Source organism: Brassica rapa, chromosome A01 (genome assembly GCF_000309985.2).
Source record: "Brassica rapa cultivar Chiifu-401-42 chromosome A01, CAAS_Brap_v3.01, whole genome shotgun sequence".
NCBI classification, from domain to species: Eukaryota; Viridiplantae; Streptophyta; class Magnoliopsida; order Brassicales; family Brassicaceae; genus Brassica; species Brassica rapa.
Window position 1 is genome coordinate 29,249,740 of NC_024795.2, and position 24,315 is coordinate 29,274,054.

General features: G+C 26.3%; 2 protein-coding genes across 2 annotated transcripts in view; one reads left to right on the plus strand and one right to left on the minus strand.

The window, feature by feature from the left end:
- The window catches only part of LOC103842894 (protein SPIRAL1-like 3), a 209,522-nt gene that overhangs the window by 88,630 nt on the left and 96,577 nt on the right, over positions 1-24,315 (minus strand). The gene's annotated exons all lie outside the window — the stretch shown is intronic.
- LOC117127181 lies at positions 12,503-12,996 on the plus strand. Its single transcript, XM_033276648.1, has 2 exons — positions 12,503-12,830; positions 12,905-12,996. The coding sequence occupies exons 1-2, from the start codon at positions 12,503-12,505 to the stop codon at positions 12,994-12,996; spliced, it is 420 nt and encodes a 139-aa protein (XP_033132539.1).

Here is a 24,315-nt window from a genome sequence, read left to right on the forward strand (position 1 = left end):
CCTTTGAAGATTATTATATATTAGTGCATGATGAAACTATGCATTAAAACAATATTGTTGTATTTTTTGAAATTTTCTCAAAATCTATGTATTAACCCTTCAAAAATATTGAGTTTTTGGTAAATACTTTATATAGTGAAGCCTATAATCTTTAGTGTTGTCTTAAAATTTCTAATCATTTTCTATATTTGTATTAATGTATGCTAAACTCTTTTTCATTATAAATGATCATCGTTCAACTGTTTTTAGAAATTAATTTAGTAGAACTTCATATACTTCCTAAATTAGAGGAATAACCATTATAAAATCTCTATTTTTTTGAAAAATAGAGATAAGAAAGGCTTCAAATCTTTTTGAACATCAATATATATTAGTGCAGGATGCAACTATGCATTAAAACAATATTGTCATATTTTTTAAATTTTTTTCAAAATCCATGTATACCCCTAAGAAAATATTGAGTTTTTGGTAAATGTTTTATATACTGAAGCCTATAATCTTTAGTGTTGTTTTTAAATTTCTAACCACATTCTACTTTTTTATTAATGTATTTTAAGCTCTTTTTCATTGTATATGGGAATCGATATATTTTTCATCAATTAATTTAGTAAAACTTCATAATACTCCCTAAATTGAAAGAATAACCACGATAAATCACGTTTTTCTTGAAAAATGGAGACAACAAAGGCTCCAAACCCCTTTGAACATTATTATATATTAGTGCGTGATGAAACTATGCATTAAAACAATATTGTTTTATTTTTTGAAATTTTCTCAAAATCTATGTATTAACTCCTACAAAAATATTGAGTTTTTGGTAAATACTTTATATAGTGAAGCCTATAATCTTTAGTGTTGTTTTAAAATTTCTAACCATATTCTTCATTTGTACTAATGTTTGCTAAACTTTTTTTCATTATAAATGAGCATCGTTAAATTTTTTTTATCAATTAATTTAGTAGAACTTCAAAATACTCCCAAAATCGATGGAATAACCACTATAAAATCACAATTTTCTTGAAAAACAGAGACAACAAAAGCTCCATACCTCTTTGAATATCATCATATGTTATGCAGAATGCAACTATGCATTAAAACAATATTTTCATATTTTTTGAAATTTTCTCAAAATCCATGTGTTAACCCCTACGAAAATACTAAGTTTTTGGTAAATATTTTATATACTGAAGCCTATAATATTTAGTGTTGTTTTAAAATTTCTAACCATATTCTACATTTTTATTAATGTATTTTAAGCTCCTTTTCATTGTATATCAGAATCGATATATTTTTTATCAATTAATTTAGTAAAACTTCATAATACTCTCAAAATCAAAGAAATAACCACTATAAAATCACTTTTTTCTTGAAAAATGGAGACCACAAAGGCTCCAAACCCTTTTAAACATTATTATATGTTAGTGCGTGATGAAACTATGCATTAAAACAATATTGTTGTATTTTTGAAATTTTCTCAAAATCTATGTATTAACCCCTACAAAAATATTAAGTTTTTGGTAAATACTTTATATAGTGAAGCCTATAATCTTTAGTGTTGATTAAAAATTTCTAATCATTTTCTATATTTGTATTAATGTATGCTAAACTCTTTTTCATTATAAATGATCATCGTTCAATTGTTTTTAGAAATTAATTTAGTAGAACTTCATATACTCCCTAAATTAGAGGAATAACCGTTATAAAATCGCTATTTTTTTGAAAAATAGAGATAACAAAGGCTTCAAATCTTTTTGAACATCAATATATATTAGTGCAGGATGCAACTATGCATTAAAACAATATTGTCATATTTTTTGATACTTTCTCAAAATCCATGTGTTAATCCCTACGAAAATATTGAGTTTTTGGTAAATGTTTTATATACTGAAGCCTATAATATTTAGTGTTGTTTTAAAATTTCTAATCATTTTCTATATTTTAATTAATGTATGCTAAACTATTTTTCATTATAAATGATCATCGTTCAATTGTTTTATCATTTAATTTAGTAGAACTTCATAATACTCCCAAAATCGATGGAATAACCACTATAAAATCATAATTTTCTTCAAAAACAGAGACAACAAAGGCTCCATACCTCGTTGAATATCATCATATGTTAGTGGAGAATGTAACTATGCATTAAAAAAAATTTGTCATATTTTTTGAAATTTTCTCAAAATCCATGTATCCCCTACGAAAATATTGAGTTTTTGGTAAATGTTTTATATACTGAAGCCTATAATCTTTAGTGTTGTTTTAAAATTTCTAACCACATTCTACTTTTTTATTAATGTGTTTAAGCTCTTTTTTATTGTATATGGGAATCGATATATTTTTATCAATTAATTTAGTAAAACTTCATAATACTCCCTAAATCGAAGGAATAACCACTATAAAATCACGTTTTTCTTGAAAAATGGAGACAACAAAGGCTCCAAACCCCTTTGAACATTATTATATATTAGTGCGTGATGAAACTATGCATTAAAACAATATTGTTGTATTTTTTGAAATTTTCTCAAAATCTATGTATTAACCCCTACAAAAATATTGAGTTTTTGGTAAATACTTTATATAGTGAAGCCTATAATCTTTAGTGTTGTTTTAAAATTTCTAACCATATTCTTCATTTGTACTAATGTTTGCTAAACTTTTTTTCATTATAAATGAGCATCGTTAAATTTTTTTTATCAATTAATTTAGTATAACTTCAAAATACTCCCAAAATCGATGGAATAACCACTATAAAATCACAATTTTCTTGAAAAACAGAGACAACAAAGGCTCCATACCTCTTTGAATATCATCATATGTTGTGCAGAATGCAACTATGCATTAAAACAATATTTTCATATTTTTTGAAATTTTCTCAAAATCCATGTGTTAACCCCTACAAAAATACTAAGTTTTTGGTAAATATTTTATATACTGAAGCCTATAATCTTTAGTGTTGTTTTAAAATTTCTAACCATATTCTACATTTTTATTAATGTATTTTAAGCTCCTTTTCATTGTATATGAGAATCGATATATTTTTTATCAATTAATTTAGTAAAACTTCATAATACTCTCAAAATCAAAGAAATAACCACTATAAAATCACTTTTTTTTCTTGAAAAATGGAGACCACAAAGGCTCCAAACCCTTTTAAACATTATTATATGTTAGTGCGTGATGAAACTATGCATTAAAACAATATTGTTGTATTTTTGAAATTTTCTCAAAATCTATGTATTAACCCCTACAAAAATATTAAGTTTTTGGTAAATACTTTATATAGTGAAGCCTATAATCTTTAGTGTTGATTAAAAATTTCTAATCATTTTCTATATTTGTATTAATGTATGCTAAACTCTTTTTCATTATAAATGATCATCGTTCAATTGTTTTTAGAAATTAATTTAGTAGAACTTCATATACTCCCTAAATTAGAGGAATAACCGTTATAAAATCGCTATTTTTTTTGAAAAATAGAGATAACAAAGGCTTCAAATCTTTTTGAACATCAATATATATTAGTGCAGGATGCAACTATGCATTAAAACAATATTGTCATATTTTTTGATATTTTCTCAAAATCCATGTGTTAATCTCTACAAAAATATTGAGTTTTTGGTAAATGTTTTATATACTGAAGCCTATAATATTTAGTGTTGTTTTAAAATTTCTAATCATTTTCTATATTTTAATTAATGTATGCTAAACTATTTTTCATTATAAATGATCATCGTTCAATTTTTTTATCATTTAATTTAGTAGAACTTCATAATACTCCCAAAATCGATGGAATAACCACTATAAAATCATAATTTTCTTAAAAAACAGAGACAACAAAGGCTCCATACCTCGTTGAATATCATCATATGTTAGTGGAGAATGTAACTATGCATTAAAAAAATTTTTTCATATCTTTTGAAATTTTCTCAAAATCCATGTATCCCCTACGAAAATATTGAGTTTTTGGTAAATGTTTTATATACTGAAGCCTATAATCTTTAGTGTTGTTTTAAAATTTCTAACCACATTCTACTTTTTTATTAATGTGTTTAAGCTCTTTTTTATTGTATATGGGAATCGATATATTTTTTATCAATTAATTTAGTAAAACTTCATAATACTCCCTAAATCGAAGGAATAACCACTATAAAATCACGTTTTTCTTGAAAAATGGAGACAACAAAGGCTCCAAACCCCTTTGAACATTATTATATATTAGTGCGTGATGAAACTATGCATTAAAACAATATTGTTGTATTTTTTGAAATTTTCTCAAAATCTATGTATTAACCCCTACAAAAATATTGAGTTTTTGGTAAATACTTTATATAGTGAAGCCTATAATCTTTAGTGTTGTTTTAAAATTTCTAACCATATTCTTCATTTGTACTAATGTTTGCTAAACTTTTTTTTCATTATAAATGAGCATCGTTAAATTATTTTTATCAATTACTTTAGTAGAACTTCAAAATACTCCCAAAATCGATGGAATAACCACTATAAAATCACAATTTTCTTGAAAAACAGAGACAACAAAGGCTCCATACCTCTTTGAATATCATCATATGTTGTGCAGAATGCAACTATGCATTAAAACAATATTTTCATATTTTTTGAAATTTTCTCAAAATCCATGTGTTAACCCCTACGAAAAGACTAAGTTTTTGGTAAATATTTTATATACTGAAGCCTATAATCTTTAGTGTTGTTTTAAAATTTCTAACCATATTCTACATTTTTATTAATGTATTTTAAGCTCCTTTTCATTGTATATGAGAATCGATATATTTTTTATCAATTAATTTAGTAAAACTTCATAATACTCTCAAAATCAAAGAAATAACCACTATAAAATCACTTTTTTTTCTTGAAAAATGTAGACCACAAAGGCTCCAAACCCTTTTAAACATTATTATATGTTATTGCGTGATGAAACTATGCATTAAAACAATATTGTTGTATTTTTGAAATTTTCTCAAAATCTATGTATTAACCCCTACAAAAATATTAAGTTTTTGGTAAATACTTTATATAGTGAAGCCTATAATCTTTAGTGTTGATTTAAAATTTCTAATCATTTTCTATATTTGTATTAATGTGTGCTAAACTCTTTTTCATTATAAATGATCATCGTTCAATTGTTTTTAGAAATTAATTTAGTAGAACTTCATATACTCCCTAAATTAGAGGAATAATCGTTATAAAATCGCTATTTTTTTGAAAAATAGAGATAACAAAGGCTTCAAATCTTTTTGAACATCAATATATATTAGTGCAGGATGCAACTATGCATTAAAACAATATTGTCATATTTTTTGATATTTTCTCAAAATCCATGTGTTAATCCCTACAAAAATATTGAGTTTTTGGTAAATGTTTTATATACTGAAGCCTATAATATTTAGTGTTGTTTTAAAATTTCTAATCATTTTCTATATTTTAATTAATGTATGCTAAACTATTTTTCATTATAAATGATCATCGTTCAATTGTTTTTATCATTTAATTTAGTAGAACTTCATAATACTCCCAAAATCGATGGAATAACCACTATAAAATCATAATTTTCTTCAAAAACAGAGACAACAAAGGCTCCATACCTCGTTGAAAATCATCATATGTTAGTGGAGAATGTAACTATGCATTAAAAAAAATTTGTCATATTTTTTGAAATTTTCTCAAAATCCATGTATCCCCAACGAAAATATTGAGTTTTTGGTAAATGTTTTATATACTGAAGCCTATAATCTTTAGTGTTGTTTTACAATTTCTAACCACATTCTACTTTTTTATTAATGTGTTTAAGCTCTTTTTTATTGTATATGGGAATCGATATATTTTTTATCAATTAATTTAGTAAAACTTCATAATACTCCCTAAATCGAAGGAATAACCACTATAAAATCACGTTTTTCTTGAAAAATGGAGACAACAAAGGCTCCAAACCCCTTTGAACATTATTATATATTAGTGCATGATGAAACTATGCATTAAAACAATATTGTTGTATTTTTGAAATTTTCTCAAAATCTATGTATTAACCCCTAAAAAATATTGAGTTTTTGGTAACTACTTTATATAGTGAAGCCTATAATCTTTAGTGTTGTTTTAAAATTTCTAACCATATTCTTCATTTGTACTAATGTTTGCTAAACTTTTTTTTCATTATAAATGAGCATCGTTAAATTTTTTTTATCAATTAATTTAGTAGAACTTCAAAATACTCTTAAAATCAATGGAATAACCACTATAAAATCACAATTTTTCGTGAAAAACAGAGACAACAAAGGCTCCATACCTCTTTGAATATCATCATATGTTGTGCAGAATGCAAATATGCATTAAAACAATATTTTCATATTTTTTGAAATTTTTTCAAAATCCATGTGTTAACCCCTACGAAAATATTAAGTTTTTGGTAAATATTTTATATACTGAAGCCTATAATCTTTAGTGTTGTTTTAAAATTTCTAACCCTATTCTACATTTTTATTAATGTATTTTAAGCTCCTTTTCATTGTATATGAGAATCGATATATTTTTTATCAATTAATTTAGTAAAACTTCATAATACTCTCAAAATCAAAGAAATAACCACTATAAAATCACTTTTTTCTTGAAAAATGGAGACCACAAAGGCTCCAAACCCTTTTAAACATTATTATATGTTAGTGCATGATGAAACTATGCATTAAAACAATATTGTTGTATTTTTAAAATTTTCTCAAAATCTATGTATTAACCCCTACAAAAATATTAAGTTTTTGGTAAATACTTTATATAGTGAAGCCTATAATCTTTAGTGTTGATTTAAAATTTCTAATCATTTTCTATATTTGTATTAATGTATGCTAAACTCTTTTTCATTATAAATGATCATCGTTCAATTGTTTTTAGAAATTAATTTAGTAGAACTTCATATACTCCCTAAATTAGAGGAATAACCATTATAAAATCGCTATTTTTTTGAAAAATAGAGATAACAAAGGCTTCAAATCTTTTTGAACATCAATATATATTAGTGCAGGATGCAACTATGCATTAAAACAATATTGTCATATTTTTTGATATTTTCTCAAAATCCATGTGTTAATCCCTACGAAAATATTGAGTTTTTGGTAAATGTTTTATAAACTGAAGCCTATAATCTTTAGTGTTGTTTTAAAATTTCTAATCATTTTCTATATTTTAATTAATGTATGCTAAACTATTTTTCATTATAAATGATCATCGTTCAATTGTTTTTATCATTTAATTTAGTAGAACTTCATAATACTCCCAAAATCGATGGAATAAACACTATAAAATCATAATTTTCTTCAAAAACAGAGACAACAAAGGCTCCATACCTCGTTGAATATCATCATATGTTAGTGGAGAATGTAACTATGCATTAAAAAAAATTGTCATATTTTTTGAAATTTTCTCAAAATCCATGTATCCCCTACGAAAATATTGAGTTTTTGGTAAATGTTTTATATACTGAAGCCTATAATCTTTAGTGTTGTTTTACAATTTATAACCACATTCTACTTTTTTATTAATGTGTTTAAGCTCTTTTTTATTGTATATGGGAATCGATATATTTTTTATCAATTAATTTAGTAAAACTTCATAATACTCCCTAAATCGAAGGAATAACCACTATAAAATCACGTTTTTCTTGAAAAATGGAGACAACAAAGGCTCCAAACCCCTTTGAACATTATTATATGTTAATGCGTTATGAAACTACGCATTAAAACAATATTGTTGTATTTTTGAAATTTTCTCAAAATCTATGTATTAACCCCTACAAAAATATTGAGTTTTTGGTAAACACTTTATATAGTGAAGCCTATAATCTTTAGTGTTGTTTTAAAATTTCTAACCATATTCTACATTTGTATTAATGTATACTAAACTCTTTTTCATTATAAATGAGCATCGTTAAACTTTTTTTATCATTTAATTTAGTAGAACTTCATAATACTCCCACAATCGATGTAATAACCACTCTAAAATCACAATTTTCTTGAAAAACAGAGACAACAAAAGCTCCATACCTCAGTGAATATATCATATGTTAGTGGAGAATGTAACTATGCATTAAAAAAAATTGTCATATTTTTTGAAGTTTTCTCAAAATCAATGTGTTAACCCCTACGAAAATATTGACGTTTTGGAAAATGTTTTATATACTGAAACCTATAATCTTTAGTGTTGTTTTAAAATTTCTAACCATATTATACATTTTAATTAATGTATTTAAGCTCCTTTTCATTGTATATGAGAATCGATATATTTTTTATCAATTAATTTAGTAAAACTTCACAATACTCTCAAAATCAAAGAAATAACCACTATAAAATCATTTGTTTCTTGAAAAATGGAGACAACAAAGGCTCCAAACCCCTTTGAACATTATTATATGTTAGTGCGTGATGAAACTATGCATTAAAATAATATTGTTGTATTTTTGAAATTTTCTCAAAATCTATGTATTAACCTCTATAAAAATATTAAGTTTTTGGTAAATACTTTATATAGTGAAGCCTATAATCTTTAGTGTTGTTTTAAAATTTCTAATCATTTTCTATATTTGTATTAATGTATGCTAAACTCTTTTTCATTATAAATGATCATCGTTCAATTGTTTTTAGAAATTAATTTAGTAGAACTTCATATACTCCCTAAATTAGAGGAATAACCATTATAAAATCGCTATTTTTTTGAAAAATAGAGATAACAAAGGCTTCAAATCTTTTTGAACATCAATATATATTAGTGCAGGATGCAACTATGCATTAAAACAATATTGTCATATTTTTTGATATTTTCTCAAAATCCATGTGTTAATCCCTACGAAAATATTGAGTTTTTGGTAAATGTTTTATAAACTGAAGCCTATAATCTTTAGTGTTGTTTTAAAATTTCTAATCATTTTCTATATTTTAATTAATGTATGCTAAACTATTTTTCATTATAAATGATCATCGTTCAATTGTTTTTATCATTTAATTTAGTAGAACTTCATAATACTCCCAAAATCGATGGAATAAACACTATAAAATCATAATTTTCTTCAAAAACAGAGACAACAAAGGCTCCATACCTCGTTGAATATCATCATATGTTAGTGGAGAATGTAACTATGCATTAAAAAAAATTGTCATATTTTTTGAAATTTTCTCAAAATCCATGTATCCCCTACGAAAATATTGAGTTTTTGGTAAATGTTTTATATACTGAAGCCTATAATCTTTAGTGTTGTTTTACAATTTATAACCACATTCTACTTTTTTATTAATGTGTTTAAGCTCTTTTTTATTGTATATGGGAATCGATATATTTTTTATCAATTAATTTAGTAAAACTTCATAATACTCCCTAAATCGAAGGAATAACCACTATAAAATCACGTTTTTCTTGAAAAATGGAGACAACAAAGGCTCCAAACCCCTTTGAACATTATTATATGTTAATGCGTTATGAAACTACGCATTAAAACAATATTGTTGTATTTTTGAAATTTTCTCAAAATCTATGTATTAACCCCTACAAAAATATTGAGTTTTTGGTAAACACTTTATATAGTGAAGCCTATAATCTTTAGTGTTGTTTTAAAATTTCTAACCATATTCTACATTTGTATTAATGTATACTAAACTCTTTTCATTATAAATGAGCATCGTTAAACTTTTTTTATCATTTAATTTAGTAGAACTTCATAATACTCCCACAATCGATGTAATAACCACTCTAAAATCACAATTTTCTTGAAAAACAGAGACAACAAAAGCTCCATACCTCAGTGAATATATCATATGTTAGTGGAGAATGTAACTATGCATTAAAAAAATTGTCATATTTTTTGAAGTTTTCTCAAAATCAATGTGTTAACCCCTACGAAAATATTGACGTTTTGGAAAATGTTTTATATACTGAAACCTATAATCTTTAGTGTTGTTTTAAAATTTCTAACCATATTATACATTTTAATTAATGTATTTAAGCTCCTTTTCATTGTATATGAGAATCGATATATTTTTTATCAATTAATTTAGTAAAACTTCACAATACTCTCAAAATCAAAGAAATAACCACTATAAAATCATTTGTTTCTTGAAAAATGGAGACAACAAAGGCTCCAAACCCCTTTGAACATTATTATATGTTAGTGCGTGATGAAACTATGCATTAAAATAATATTGTTGTATTTTTGAAATTTTCTCAAAATCTATGTATTAACCTCTATAAAAATATTAAGTTTTTGGTAAATACTTTATATAGTGAAGCCTATAATCTTTAGTGTTGTTTTAAAATTTCTAATCATTTTCTATATTTGTATTAATGTATGCTAAACTCTTTTTCATTAGAAATGATCATCGTTCAATTGTTTTTAGAAATTAATTTAGTAGAACTTCATATACTCCCTCAATTAGAGGAATAACCATTATAAAATCTCTATTTTTTGAAAAATAGATATAACAAAGGCTTCAAATCTTTTTGAACATCAATATATATTAGTGCATGATGCAACTATGCATTAAAACAATATTGTCATATTTTTTGAAATTTTCTTAAAATCTATGTATTAACCCCCTACAAAAATATTGAGTTTTTGGTAAATACTTTATATTGAAGCCTATAATCTTTAGTGTTGTTTTAAAATTTCTAATCATTTTCTATATTAGTATTAATGTATGCTAAACTCTTTTTATTATAAATGAGCATCGTTAAATTGTTTTTATCATTTAATTTAGTAGAACTTCATAATACTCCCTAAATCGAAGGAATAACCACTATAAAATCACGTTTTTCTTGAAAAATGGAGACAACAAAGGCTCCAAACCCCTTTGAACATTATTATATATTAGTGCATGATGAAACTATGCATTAAAACAATATTGTTGTATTTTTTAAAATTTTCTCAAAATCTATGTATTAACCCCCTACAAAAATATTGAGTTTTTGGTAAATACTTTATATAGTGAAGCCTATAATCTTTAGTGTTGTTTTAAAATTTCTAACCATATTCTGCATTTGTACTAATGTATGCTAAACTCTTTTTCATTATAAATGAGAATCGTTAAATTTTTTTTTATCATTTAATTTAGTAGAACTTCATAATACTCTCAAAATCGATGTAATAACCACTATAAAATCACAATTTTCTTGAAAAACAGAGACAACAAAGGCTCCATACCTCGTTGAATATCATCATATGTTAGTGGAGAATGTAACTATGCATTAAAAAAAATTGTCATATTTTTTGAAGTTTTCCCAAAATCAATGTGTTAACCCCTACGAAAATATTGACTTTTTGGAAAATGTTTTATATACTGAAACCTATAATCTTTAGTGTTGTTTTCAAATTTCTAACCATATTATACATTTTTATTAATGTATTTTAAGCTCCTTTTCATTGTATATGAGAATCGACATATTTTTTATCAATTAATTTAGTAAAACTTCATAATACTCTCAAAATCAAAGAAATAACCACTATAAAATCATTTGTTTCTTGAAAAATGGAGACAACAAAGGCTCCAAACCCCTTTGAATATTATTATATGATAGTGCGTGATGAAACTATGCATTAAAATAATATTGTTGTATTTTTGAAATTTTCTCAAAATCTATGTATTAACCCCTACAAAAATATTGAATTTTTGGTAAATACTTTATATAGTGAAGCCTATAATCTTTAGTGTTGTTTTAAAATTTCTAATCATTTTCTATATTTGTATTAATGTATGCTAAACTCTTTTTCATTATAAATGATCATCGTTCAATTGTTTTTAGAAATTAATTTAGTTGAACTTCATATACTCCCTAAATTAGAGGAATAACCATTATAAAATCGCTATTTTTTTTGAAAAATAGATATAACAAAGGCTTCAAATCTTTTGGAACATCAATATATATTAGTGCAGGATGCAACTATGCATTAAAACAATATTGTCATATTTTTTGAAATTTTCTCAAAATCTATGTATTAACCCCCTACAAAAATATTGAGTTTTTGGTAAATACTTTATATAGTAAAGCCTATAATCTTTAGTGTTGTTTTAAAATTTCTAATCATTTTCTATATTTGTATTAATTTATGCTAAACTATTTTTCATTATAAATGAGCATCGTTAAACTACTTTTGGCCTTTAAACAACTAAACGATGCTAGGGTTTTCGGCGACAGCAATGGCGATTTCTAGATCTGCCTGATCTCCCTATTGTGGCCGATCCGATCTGCCTTTGCTAGCTTCCTCTCCGGCACAAGGGAGACTACCGCACACTCCTTGTGGCCTCTCCATCCTGCAGCACCGGTGTAGCAATTCCGTTGGCGTCTCTCACAAGGATCTTCAGCCGTTATCACCTTCTGTGGTTTGGCCCTGTTACGCACACACTCTTTGGTGTTTTGCATTCCTCTACATGCTTTGCTGGTTCTCGGTGTGATACTAGCCTGATCAAAATCATTCTGTTTGGTCTTACGAGCCATTACTGTGATCTCATATCATCGTATGGGGTCGCAAAATCGCTTTAGATCTGCTCACCTAGCGGATGTCAAAGGAAAAGGAATCCTCTACGAGGATGATGATGAACCAATTAAGCTGGTGGATCGCGATGATTCGTTTGTGATCAAGGAATTTGGTATGTCCCTCATTGGAAAGATTCTTAATCCAAAGAAGCAGAACGTTGTTAAGCTATTGCAAACGATGCCTGCTCAGTGGGGTTTTGCTGATAGAATTACAGCTAATGATTTAGGAAATGGAAAGTTTCTTTTAAACTTTGTGTCCGAGGAGGACTTAAACTCTGTTCTTAGACAGGGGCCATTTCACTACAACTTCTGTATGTTTGTACTGGTGCGATGGGAGCCCATTGTACACGACGATTACCCATGGATCATTCCTTTTTGGGTACAGCTCATTGGCTTCCCTTTACATCTATGGACGGATGCAAATCTGAGAAACATAGGTGGTCGGCTTGGTCATGTCGACACTCTGGAACTAACTGAGGGCCGTATGCTCATATTTTTTGAAATTTTCTCAAAATCCATGTGTTAACCCCTACGAAAATATTGAGTTTTTGGAAAATGTTTTATATACTGAAGCTTTTAATCTTTAGTGTTGTTTTAAGAATTTTAACCATATTCTACATTTTTATTAATTTATTTTAAGCTCCTTTTCATTGTATATGAGAATCAATATATTTTTTATCAATTAATTTAGTAAAACTTCATAATACTCTCAAAATCAAAGAAATAACCACTATAAAATCACGTTTTTCTTGAAAAATAGAGACAACAAAGGCTCCAAACCCCTTTGAACATTATTATAAATTAGTGCATGATTAAACTATGCATTAAAACAATATTGTTGTATTTTTGAATTTTTTTTAAAATCTATGTATTAACTCCTACAAAAATATTGAGTTTTTGGTAAATACTTTATATAGTGAAGCCTATAATCTTTAGTGTTGTTTTAAAATTTCTAATCATTTTCTATATTTGTATTAATATATGCTAAACTATTTTTCATTATAAATGATCATCGTTCTATTGTTTTTAGAAATTAATTTAGTAGAACTTCATATACTCCCTAAATTAGTGGAATAACCATTATAAAATCGCTATTTTTTTAATAAAATAGAGATAACAAAGGCTTCAAATCTTTTTGAACATCAATATATATTATTGCAGGATTCAACTATGCATTAAAACAATATTATCATATTTTTTGAAATTTTCTCAAAATCTATGTATTAACCCCTACAAAAATATTGAGTTTTTGGTAAATACTTTATATAGTGAAGCCTATAATCTTTAGTGTTGTTTTAAAACTTCTAATCATTTTCTATATTTGTATTAATGTATGCTAAACTCTTTTTCATTATAAATGAGCATCATTAAATTGTTTTTATCATTTAATTTAGTAGAACTTCATAATACTCCCTAAATCGAAGGAATAACCACTATAAAATCACGTTTTTCTTGAAAAATGGAGACAACAAAGGCTCCAAACCCCTTTGAACATTATTATATATTAGTGCATGATGAAACTATGCATTAAAACAATATTGTTGTTTTTTTTGAAATTTTCTCAAAATCTATGTATTAACTAACCCCTACAAAAATATTATGTTTTTGGTAAAAACTTTATATAGTGAAGCCTATAATCTTTAGTGTTATTTTAAAATTTCTAACCATATTCTACATTTGTACTAATGTATGCTAAACTCTTTTTCATTATAAATGAGCATCGTTAAATCATTTTTATCATTTAATTTAGTAGAACTTCATAATACTCCTAAAATCGATGTAATAACCACTATAAAATCACAATTTTCTTGGAAAACAGAGACAACAAAGGCTCCATACCTCGTTGAATATAATCATATGTTAGTGGAGAATGTAACTATGCATTAAAAAAAAAATTGTCATATTTTTTGAAGTTTTCTCAAAATCCATGTGTTAACCTAACCCCCTACGGAAATATTGAGTTTTTGGAAAATGTTTTATATACTGAAGCCTATAATCTTTAGTGTTGTTTTAAAATTTATAACCATATTCTACATTTTTATTAATGTATTTTAAGCTCCTTTTCACTGTATATGAGAATCGATATATTTTTTATCAATTAATTTAATAAAACTTCATAATACTCTCAAAATCAAAGAAATAACCATTATAAAATCACTTTTTTCTTGAAAAATGGAGACAACAAAGGCTCCAAACCCCTTTGAACATTATTATATGTTAGTGCGTAATGAAACTATGCATTAAAACAATATTGTTGTAGTTTTAAAATTTCTAATCATTTTCTATATTTGTATTAATGTATGCTAAACTCTTTTTCATTATAAATGATCATCGTTCAATTCTTTTTAGAAATTAATTTAGTAGAACTTCATATACTCCCTAAATTAGAGGAATAACCATTATAAAATCGCTATTTTTTTGAAACATTGATATAACAAAGGCTTCAAATCTTTTTGAACATCAATATATATTAGTGCATGATGCAACTATGCATTAAAACAATATTGTCATATTTTTTGTAATTTTCTCAAAATCCATGTGTTAACCCCTACGAAAATATTGAGTTTTTGGTAAATGTTTTATATACTGAAGCCTATAATCTTTAGTGTTGTTTTAAAATTTCTAATCATTTTCTATATTTGTATTAATGTATGCTAAACTCTTTTTCATTATAAATGAGCATCGTTAAATTGTTTTTATCATTTAATTTAGTAGAACTTCATAATATTCCCTAAATCGAAGGAATAACCACTATAAAATTTCGTTTTTCTTGAAAAATGGAGACAACAAAGGCTCCAAACCCCTTTGAACATTATTATATATTAGTGCATGATGAAACTATGCATTAAAACAATATTGTTGTATTTTTTGAAATTTTCTCAAAATCTATGTATTAACCCCTACAAAAATATTGAGTTTTTGGTAAATACTTTATATAGTGAAGCCTATAATCTTTAGTGTTCTTTTAAAATTTATAACCATATTCTACATTTGTACTAATATATGCTAAACTATTTTTCATTATAAATGAGCATCGTTAAATTATTTTTATCATTTAATTTAGTAGAACTTCATAATACTCCCAAAGTCGATGTAATAACCACTATAAAATCACAATTTTCTTGAAAAATAGAGACAACAAATGCTCCATACCTCGTTGAATATCATCATATGTTAGTGGAGAATGTAACTATGCATTAAAAAAAAAGTCATATTTTTTGAAGTTTTCTCAAAATCCATGTGTTAACCCCTACGAAAATATTGAGTTTTTGGAAATTGATTTATATACTAAGCCTATAATCTTTAGTGTTGTTTTAAAATTTCTAACCATATTCTACATTTTTATTAATGTATTTTAAGCTCCTTTTCATTGTATATGAGCATCGTTTAATTGTTTTTATCAATTAATTTAGTAAAACTTCATAATACTCCCTAAATCGATGGAATAACCACTATAAAATTATTATTTTCTTGATAAACGGAGACGACAAAGGCTCCAAACCTCTTTGAACATCATCATATGTTAGTGCAGGATGCAACTAGGCATTAAAACAATATTGTCATATTTTTTGAAATTTTCTCAAAATCTATGGGCAACCCCTACAAAAATATTGAGTTTTTGGTAAATATTTTATATACTGAAGCCTATAAACTTTAGTGTTGTTTTAAAATTTCTACCATGTTCTACATTTGTATTAATGTATGCTAAACTCTTTTCATGGTAAATGTGCATCGTTCAATTGTTTTTATCAATTAATTTAGTAAAACTTCATAATACTCCCTAAATCGATGGAATAACCACTATAAAATTATTATTTTCTTGATAAACGGAGACGACAAAGGCTCCAAACCTCTTTGAACATCATCATATGTTAGTGCAGGATGCAACTAGGCATTAAAACAATATTGTCATATTTTTTGAAATTTTCTCAAAATCTATGGGCTAACCCTTACAAAAATATTGAGTTTTTGGTAAATACTTTATATACTGAAGCCTATAATCTTTAGTGTTGTTTTAAAAATTTTACCATATTTTACATTTGTATTAATGTATGCTAAACTCTTTTTCATGGTAAATGAGTATCGTTCATTTTTTTTATTAATTTGTAAAACTTCATAATACTCCCTAAATCGATGGAATAACCACTATAAAATTATTATTTTCTTGATAAACGGAGACGACAAAGGCTCCAAACCTCTTTGAACATCATCATATGTTAGTGCAGGATGCAACTAGGCATTAAAACAATATTTTCATATTTTTTGAAATTTTCTCAAAATCTATGGGCTAACCCCTACAAAAATATTGAGTTTTTGGTAAATACTTTATATACTGAAGCCTATAATCTTTAGTGTTGTTTTAAAATTTCTACCATATTCTACATTTGTATTAATGTATGATAAACTCTTTTTCATGGTATATGAGCATTGTTCAATTTTTTTTATCAACTAATTTAGTAAAACTTCATAATACTCCCTAAATCGATGGAATAACCACTATAAAATTATTATTTTCTTGATAAACGGAGACGACAAAGGCTCCAAACCTCTTTGAACATCATCATATGTTAGTGCAGGATGCAACTAGGCATTAAAACAATATTGTCATATTTTTTGAAATTTTCTCAAAATCTATGGGCTAACCCCTACAAAAATATTGAGTTTTTGGTAAATACTTTATATACTGAAGCCTATAATCTTTAGTGTTGTTTAAAATTTTTTACCATATTCTACATTTGTATTAATGTATGCTAAACTCTTTTTCATGGTAAATGAGCATCGTTCATTTTTTTTATTAATTAATTTGTAAAACTTCATAATACTCCCTAAATCGATGGAATAACCACTATAAAATTATTATTTTCTTGATAAACGGAGACGACAAAGGCTCCAAACCTCTTTGAACATCATCATATGTTAGTGCAGGATGCAACTAGGCATTAAAACAATATTGTCATATTTTTTGAAATTTTCTCAAAATCTATGGGCTAACCCCTACAAATATATTAAGTTTTTGGTAAATACTTTATATACTGAAGCCTATAATCTTTAGTGTTGTTTTAAAATTTCTACCATATTGTACATTTGTATTAATGTCTGCTAAACTCTTTTTCATGGTAAACGAACATCGTTCAATTGTTTTTATCAATTAATTTAGTAAAACTTCATAATACTCCCTAAATCGATGGAATAAGCACTATAAAATTATTATTTTCTTGATAAACGGAGACGACAAAGGCTCCAAACTTTTTGAACATCATCATATTGTACATTTGTATTAATTTCTGCTAAACTCTTTTTCATGGTAAACGAACATCGTTCAATTGTTTTTATCAATTAATTTAGTAAAACTTCATAATACTCCCTAAATCGATGGAATAAGCACTATAAAATTATTATTTTCTTGATAAACGGAGACGACAAAGGCTCCAAACCTCTTTGAACATCATCATATGTTAGTGCAGGATGCAACTAGGCATTAAAACAATATTGTCATATTTTTTGAAATTTTCTCAAAATCTATGGGCTAACCCCTACAAAAATATTGAGTTTTTGGTAAATACTTTATATACTGAAGCCTATAATCTTTAGTGTTGTTTTAAAATTTCTACCATATTCTACATTTGTATTAATGTATGCTAAACTCTTTTTCATGGTAAATGAGCATCGTTTAATTGTTTTTATCAATTAATTTAGTAAAACTTCATAATACTCCTAAATCGATGGAATAACCACTATAAAATTATTATTTTCTTGATAAACGGAGACGACAAAGGCTCCAAACCTCTTTGAACATCATCATATGTTAGTGCAGGATGCAACTAGGCATTAAAACAATATTGTCATATTTTTTGAAATTTTCTCAAAATCTATGGGCTAACCCCTACAAAAATATTGAGTTTTTGGTAAATACTTTATATACTGAAGCCTATAATCTTTAGTGTTGTTTTAAATTTTCTACCATATTCTACATTTGTATTAATGTATGCTAAACTCTTTTTCATGGTAAATGAGCATCGTTCAATTTTTTTATCAATTAATTTAGTAAAACTTCATAATACTCCCTAAATCGATGGAATAACCACTATAAAATTATTATTTTCTTGATAAACGGAGACGACAAAGGCTCCAAACCTCTTTGAACATCATCATATGTTAGTGCAGGATGCAACTAGGCATTAAAACAATATTGTCATATTTTTTGAAATTTTCTCAAAATCTATGGGCTAACCCCTACAAAAATATTGAGTTGTTGGTAAATACTTTATATACTGAAGCCTATAATCTTTAGTGTTGTTTTAAAATTTCTACCATATTCTACATTTGTATTAATGTATGCTAAACTCTTTTTCATGGTAAATGAGCATCGTTCAATTGTTTTTATCAATTAATTTAGTAAAACTTCATAATACTCCCTAAATCGATGGAATAACCACTATAAAATTATTATTTTCTTGATAAACGGAGACGACAAAGGCTCCAAACCTCTTTGAACATCATCATATGTTAGTGCAGGATGCAACTAGGCATTAAAACAATATTGTCATATTTTTTGAAATTTTCTCAAAATCTATGGGCTAACCCCTACAAAATATTGAGTTTTTGGTAAATACTTTATATACTGAAGCCTATAATCTTTAGTGTTGTTTTAAAATTTCTACCATATTCTACATTTGTATTAATGTATGCTAAACTCTTTTCATGGTAAATGAGCATCGTTCAATTGTTTTTATCAATTAATTTAGTAAAACTTCATAATACTCCCTAAATCGATGGAATAACCACTATAAAATTATTATTTTCTTGATAAACGGAGACGACAAAGGCTCCAAACCTCTTTGAACATCATCATATGTTAGTGCAGGATGCAACTAGGCATTAAAACAATATTGTCATATTTTTTGAAATTTTCTCAAAATCTATGGGCTAACCCCTACAAAAATATTGAGTTTTTGGTAAATACTTTATATACTGAAGCCTATAATCTTTAGTGTTGTTTTAAAATTTCTACCATATTCTACATTTGTATTAATGTATGCTAAACTCTTTTTCATGGTAAATGAGCATCGTTCAATTTTTTTTATCAATTAATTTAGTAAAACTTCATAATACTCCCTAAATCGATGGAATAACCACTATAAAATTATTATTTTCTTGATAAACGGAGACGACAAAGGCTCCAAACCTCTTTGAACATCATCATATGTTAGTGCAGGATGCAACTAGGCATTAAAACAATATTGTCATTTTTTTGAAATTTTCTCAAAATCTATGGGCTAACCCCTACAAAAATATTGAGTTTTTGGTAAATACTTTATATAAAGCCTATAATCTTTAGTGTTGTTTTAAATTTTTTACCATATTCTACATTTGTATTAATGTATGATAAACTCTTTTTCATGGTAAATGAGCATCGTTCAATTTTTTTATCAATTAATTTGTAAAACTTCATAATACTCCCTAAATCGATGGAATAACCACTATAAAATTATTATTTTCTTGATATACGGAGACGACAAAGGCTCCAAACCTCTTTGAACATCATCATATGTTAGTGCAGGATGCAACTAGGCATTAAAACAATATTGTCATATTTTTTGAAATTTTCTCAAAATCTATGGGCTAACCCCTACAAAATATTGAGTTTTTGGTAAATACTTTATATACTGAAGCCTATAATCTTTAGTATTATTTTAAAATTTATACCATATTCTACATTTGTATTAATGTATGATAAAATTTTTTTCATGGTAAATGAGCATCTTTCAATTGTTTTTATCAATTAATTTAGTAAAACTTCATAATACTCCCTAAATCGATGGAATAACCACTATAAAATTATTATTTTCTTGATAAACGGAGACGACAAAGGCTCCAAACCTCTTTAACATCATATTATTGTACATTTTGTTATTAATGTATGCTAAACTCTTTTTCATGTAAATGAACATGTTCAATTGTTTTTATCAATTAATTTGTTAAAACTTCATAATACTCCCTAAATCGATGGAATAACCACTATAAATTATTATTTTCTTGATAAACGGAGACGACAAAGGCTCCAAACCTCTTTGAACATCATCATATGTTAGTGCAGGATGCAACTAGGCATTAAAACAATATTGTCATATTTTTTGAAATTTTCTCAAAATCTATGGGCTAACCCCTACAAAAATATTGAGTTTTTGGTAAATACTTTATATACTGAAGCCTATAATCTTTAGTGTTGTTTTAAAATTTCTACCATATTCTACATTTGTATTAATGTATGCGAAAATATTTTTCATGGTAAATGAGCATCGTTTAATTGTTTTTATCAATTAATTTAGTAAAACTTCATAATACTCCCTAAATCGATGGAATAACCACTATAAAATTATTATTTTCTTGATAAACGGAGACGACAAAGGCTCCAAACCTCTTTGAACATCATCATATGTTAGTGCAGGATGCAACTAGGCATTAAAACAATATTGTCATATTTTTGAAATTTTCTCAAAATCTATGGGCTAACCCCTACAAAAATATTGAGTTTTTGGTAAATACTTTATATACTGAAGCCTATAATCTTTAGTGTTGTTTTAAAATTTCTACCATATTCTACATTTGTATTAATGTATGCTAAACTCTTTTTCATGGTAAATGAGCATCGTTCAATTGTTTTTATCAATTAATTTAGTAAAACTTCATAATACTCCCTAAATCGATGGAATAACCACTATAAAATTATTATTTTCTTGATAAACGGAGACGACAAAGGCTCCAAACCTCTTTGAACATCATCATATGTTAGTGCAGGATGCAACTAGGCATTAAAACAATATTGTCATATTTTTTGAAATTTTCTCAAAATCTATGGGCTAACCCCTACAAAAATATTGAGTTTTTGGTAAATACTTTATATACTGAAGCCTATAATCTTTAGTGTTGTTTTAAAATTTCTACCATATTCTACATTTGTATTAATGTATGCTAAACTCTTTTTCATGGTAAATGAGCATCGTTCAATTTTTTTATCAATTAATTTAGTAAAACTTCATAATACTCCCTAAATCGATGGAATAACCACTATAAAATTATTATTTTCTTGATAAACGGAGACGACAAAGGCTCCAAACCTCTTTGAACATCATCATATGTTAGTGCAGGATGCAACTAGGCATTAAAACAATATTGTCATATTTTTTGAAATTTTCTCAAAATCTATGGGTAACCCCTACAAAAATATTGAGTTTTTGGTAAATACTTTATATACTGAAGCCTATAATCTTTAGTGTTGTTTTAAAATTTCTACCATATTCTACATTTGTATTAATGTATGCTAAACTCTTTTTCATGGTAAATGAGCATCGTTCAATTGTTTTTATCAATTAATTTAGTAAAACTTCATAATACTCCCTAAATCGATGGAATAACCACTATATAAAATTATTATTTTCTTGATAAACGGAGACGACAAAGGCTCCAAACCTCTTTGAACATCATCATATGTTAGTGCAGGATGCAACTAGGCATTAAAACAATATTGTCATATTTTTTGAAATTTTTCTCAAAATCTATGGGCTAACCCCTACAAAAATATTGAGTTTTTGGTAAATACTTTATATACTGAAGCCTATAATCTTTAGTGTTGTTTTAAAATTTCTACCATATTCTACATTTGTATTAATGTATGCTAAACTCTTTTTCATGGTAAATGAGCATCTTTTAATTGTTTTTATCAAATAATTTAATAAAACTTCATAATACTCCCTAAATCGATGGAATAACCACTATAAAATTATTATTTTCTTGATAAACGGAGACGACAAAGGCTCCAAACCTCTTTGAACATCATCATATGTTAGTGCAGGATGCAACTAGGCATTAAAACAATATTGTCATTTTTTGATTAATTTTCTCAAAATCTATGGGCTAACCCCTACAAAAATATTGAGTTTTTGGTAAATACTTTATATACTGAAGCCTATAATCTTTAGTGTTGTTTTAAAATTTCTACCATATTCTACATTTGTATTAATGTATGCTAAACTCTTTTTCATGGTAAATGAGCATCGTTCAATTTTTTTTATCAATTAATTTAGTAAAACTTCATAATACTCCCTAAATCGATGGAATAACCACTATAAAATTATTATTTTCTTGATAAACGGAGACGACAATGGCTCCAACCCTCTTTGAACATCATCATATGTTAGTGCAGGATGCAACTAGGCATTAAAACAATATTGTCATATTTTTTGAAATTTTCTCAAAATCTATGGGCTAACCCCTACAAAATATATTTAGTTTTTGGTAAATACTTTATATACTGAAGCCTATAATCTTTAATGTTGTTTTAAAATTTCTACCATATTCTACATTTGTATTAATGTATGTTAAACTCTTTTTCATGGTAAATGAGCATCGTTTAATTGTTTTTATCAATTAATTTAGGAAAACTTCATAATACCCACTAAATCGATGGAATAACCACTATAAATTATTATTTTCTTGATAAACGGGACGACAAAGGCTCCAAACTCTTTGAACATCATAATATTGTACATTTGTATTAATTTTGCTAAACTCTTTTTCATGGTACAACTGAACATCGTTCAATTGTTTTTATCAATTTAATTTATGTAAAACTTCATAATACTCCCTAAATTAGAATATCATAACCACTATAAAATTATTATTTTCTTGATAAACGGAGACGACAAAGGCTCCAAACCTCTTTGAACATCATCATATGTTAGTGCAGGATGCAACTAGGCATTAAAACAATATTGTCATATTTTTTGAAATTTTCTCAAAATCTATGGGCTAACAACCCCTACAAAAATATTGAGTTTTTGGTAAATACTTTATATACTGAAGCCTATAATCTTTAGTGTTGTTTTAAAATTTCTACCATATTCTACATTTGTATTAATGTATGCTAAACTCTTTTTCATGGTAAATGAGCATCGTTCAATTGTTTTTATCAATTAATTTAGTAAAACTTCATAATACTCCCTAAATCGATGGAATAACCACTATAAAATTATTATTTTCTTGATAAACGGAGACGACAAAGGCTCCAAACCTCTTTGAACATCATCATATGTTAGTGCAGGATGCAACTAGGCATTAAAACAATATTGTCATATTTTTAAAAATTTTCTCAAAATCTATGGGCTAACCCCTACAAAAATATTGAGTTTTTGGTAAATACTTTATATACTGAAGCCTATAATCTTTAGTGTTGTTTTAAAATTTCTACCATATTCTACATTTGTATTAATGTATGCTAAACTCTTTTTCATGGTAAATGAGCATCGTTCAATTTTTTTTATCAATTAATTTGTAAAACTTCATAATACTCCCTAAATCGATGGAATAACCACTATAAAATTATTATTTTCTTGATAAACGGAGACGACAAAGGCTCCAAACCTCTTTGAACATCATCATATGTTAGTGCAGGATGCAACTAGGCATTAAAACAATATTGTCATATTTTTTGAAATTTTCTCAAAATCTATGGGCTAACCCCTACAAAAATATTGAGTTTTTGGTAAATACTTTATATACTGAAGCCTATAATCTTTAGTGTTGTTTTAAAATTTCTACCATATTCTACATTTGTATTAATGTATGCTAAACTCCTTTTCATGGTAAATGAGCATCGTTTAATTGTTTTTATCAATTAATTTAGTAAAACTTCATATGACTCCCTAAATCGATGGAATAACCACTATAAAATTATTATTTTCTTGATAAACGGAGACGACAAAGGCTCCAAACCTCTTTGAACATCATCATATTGTA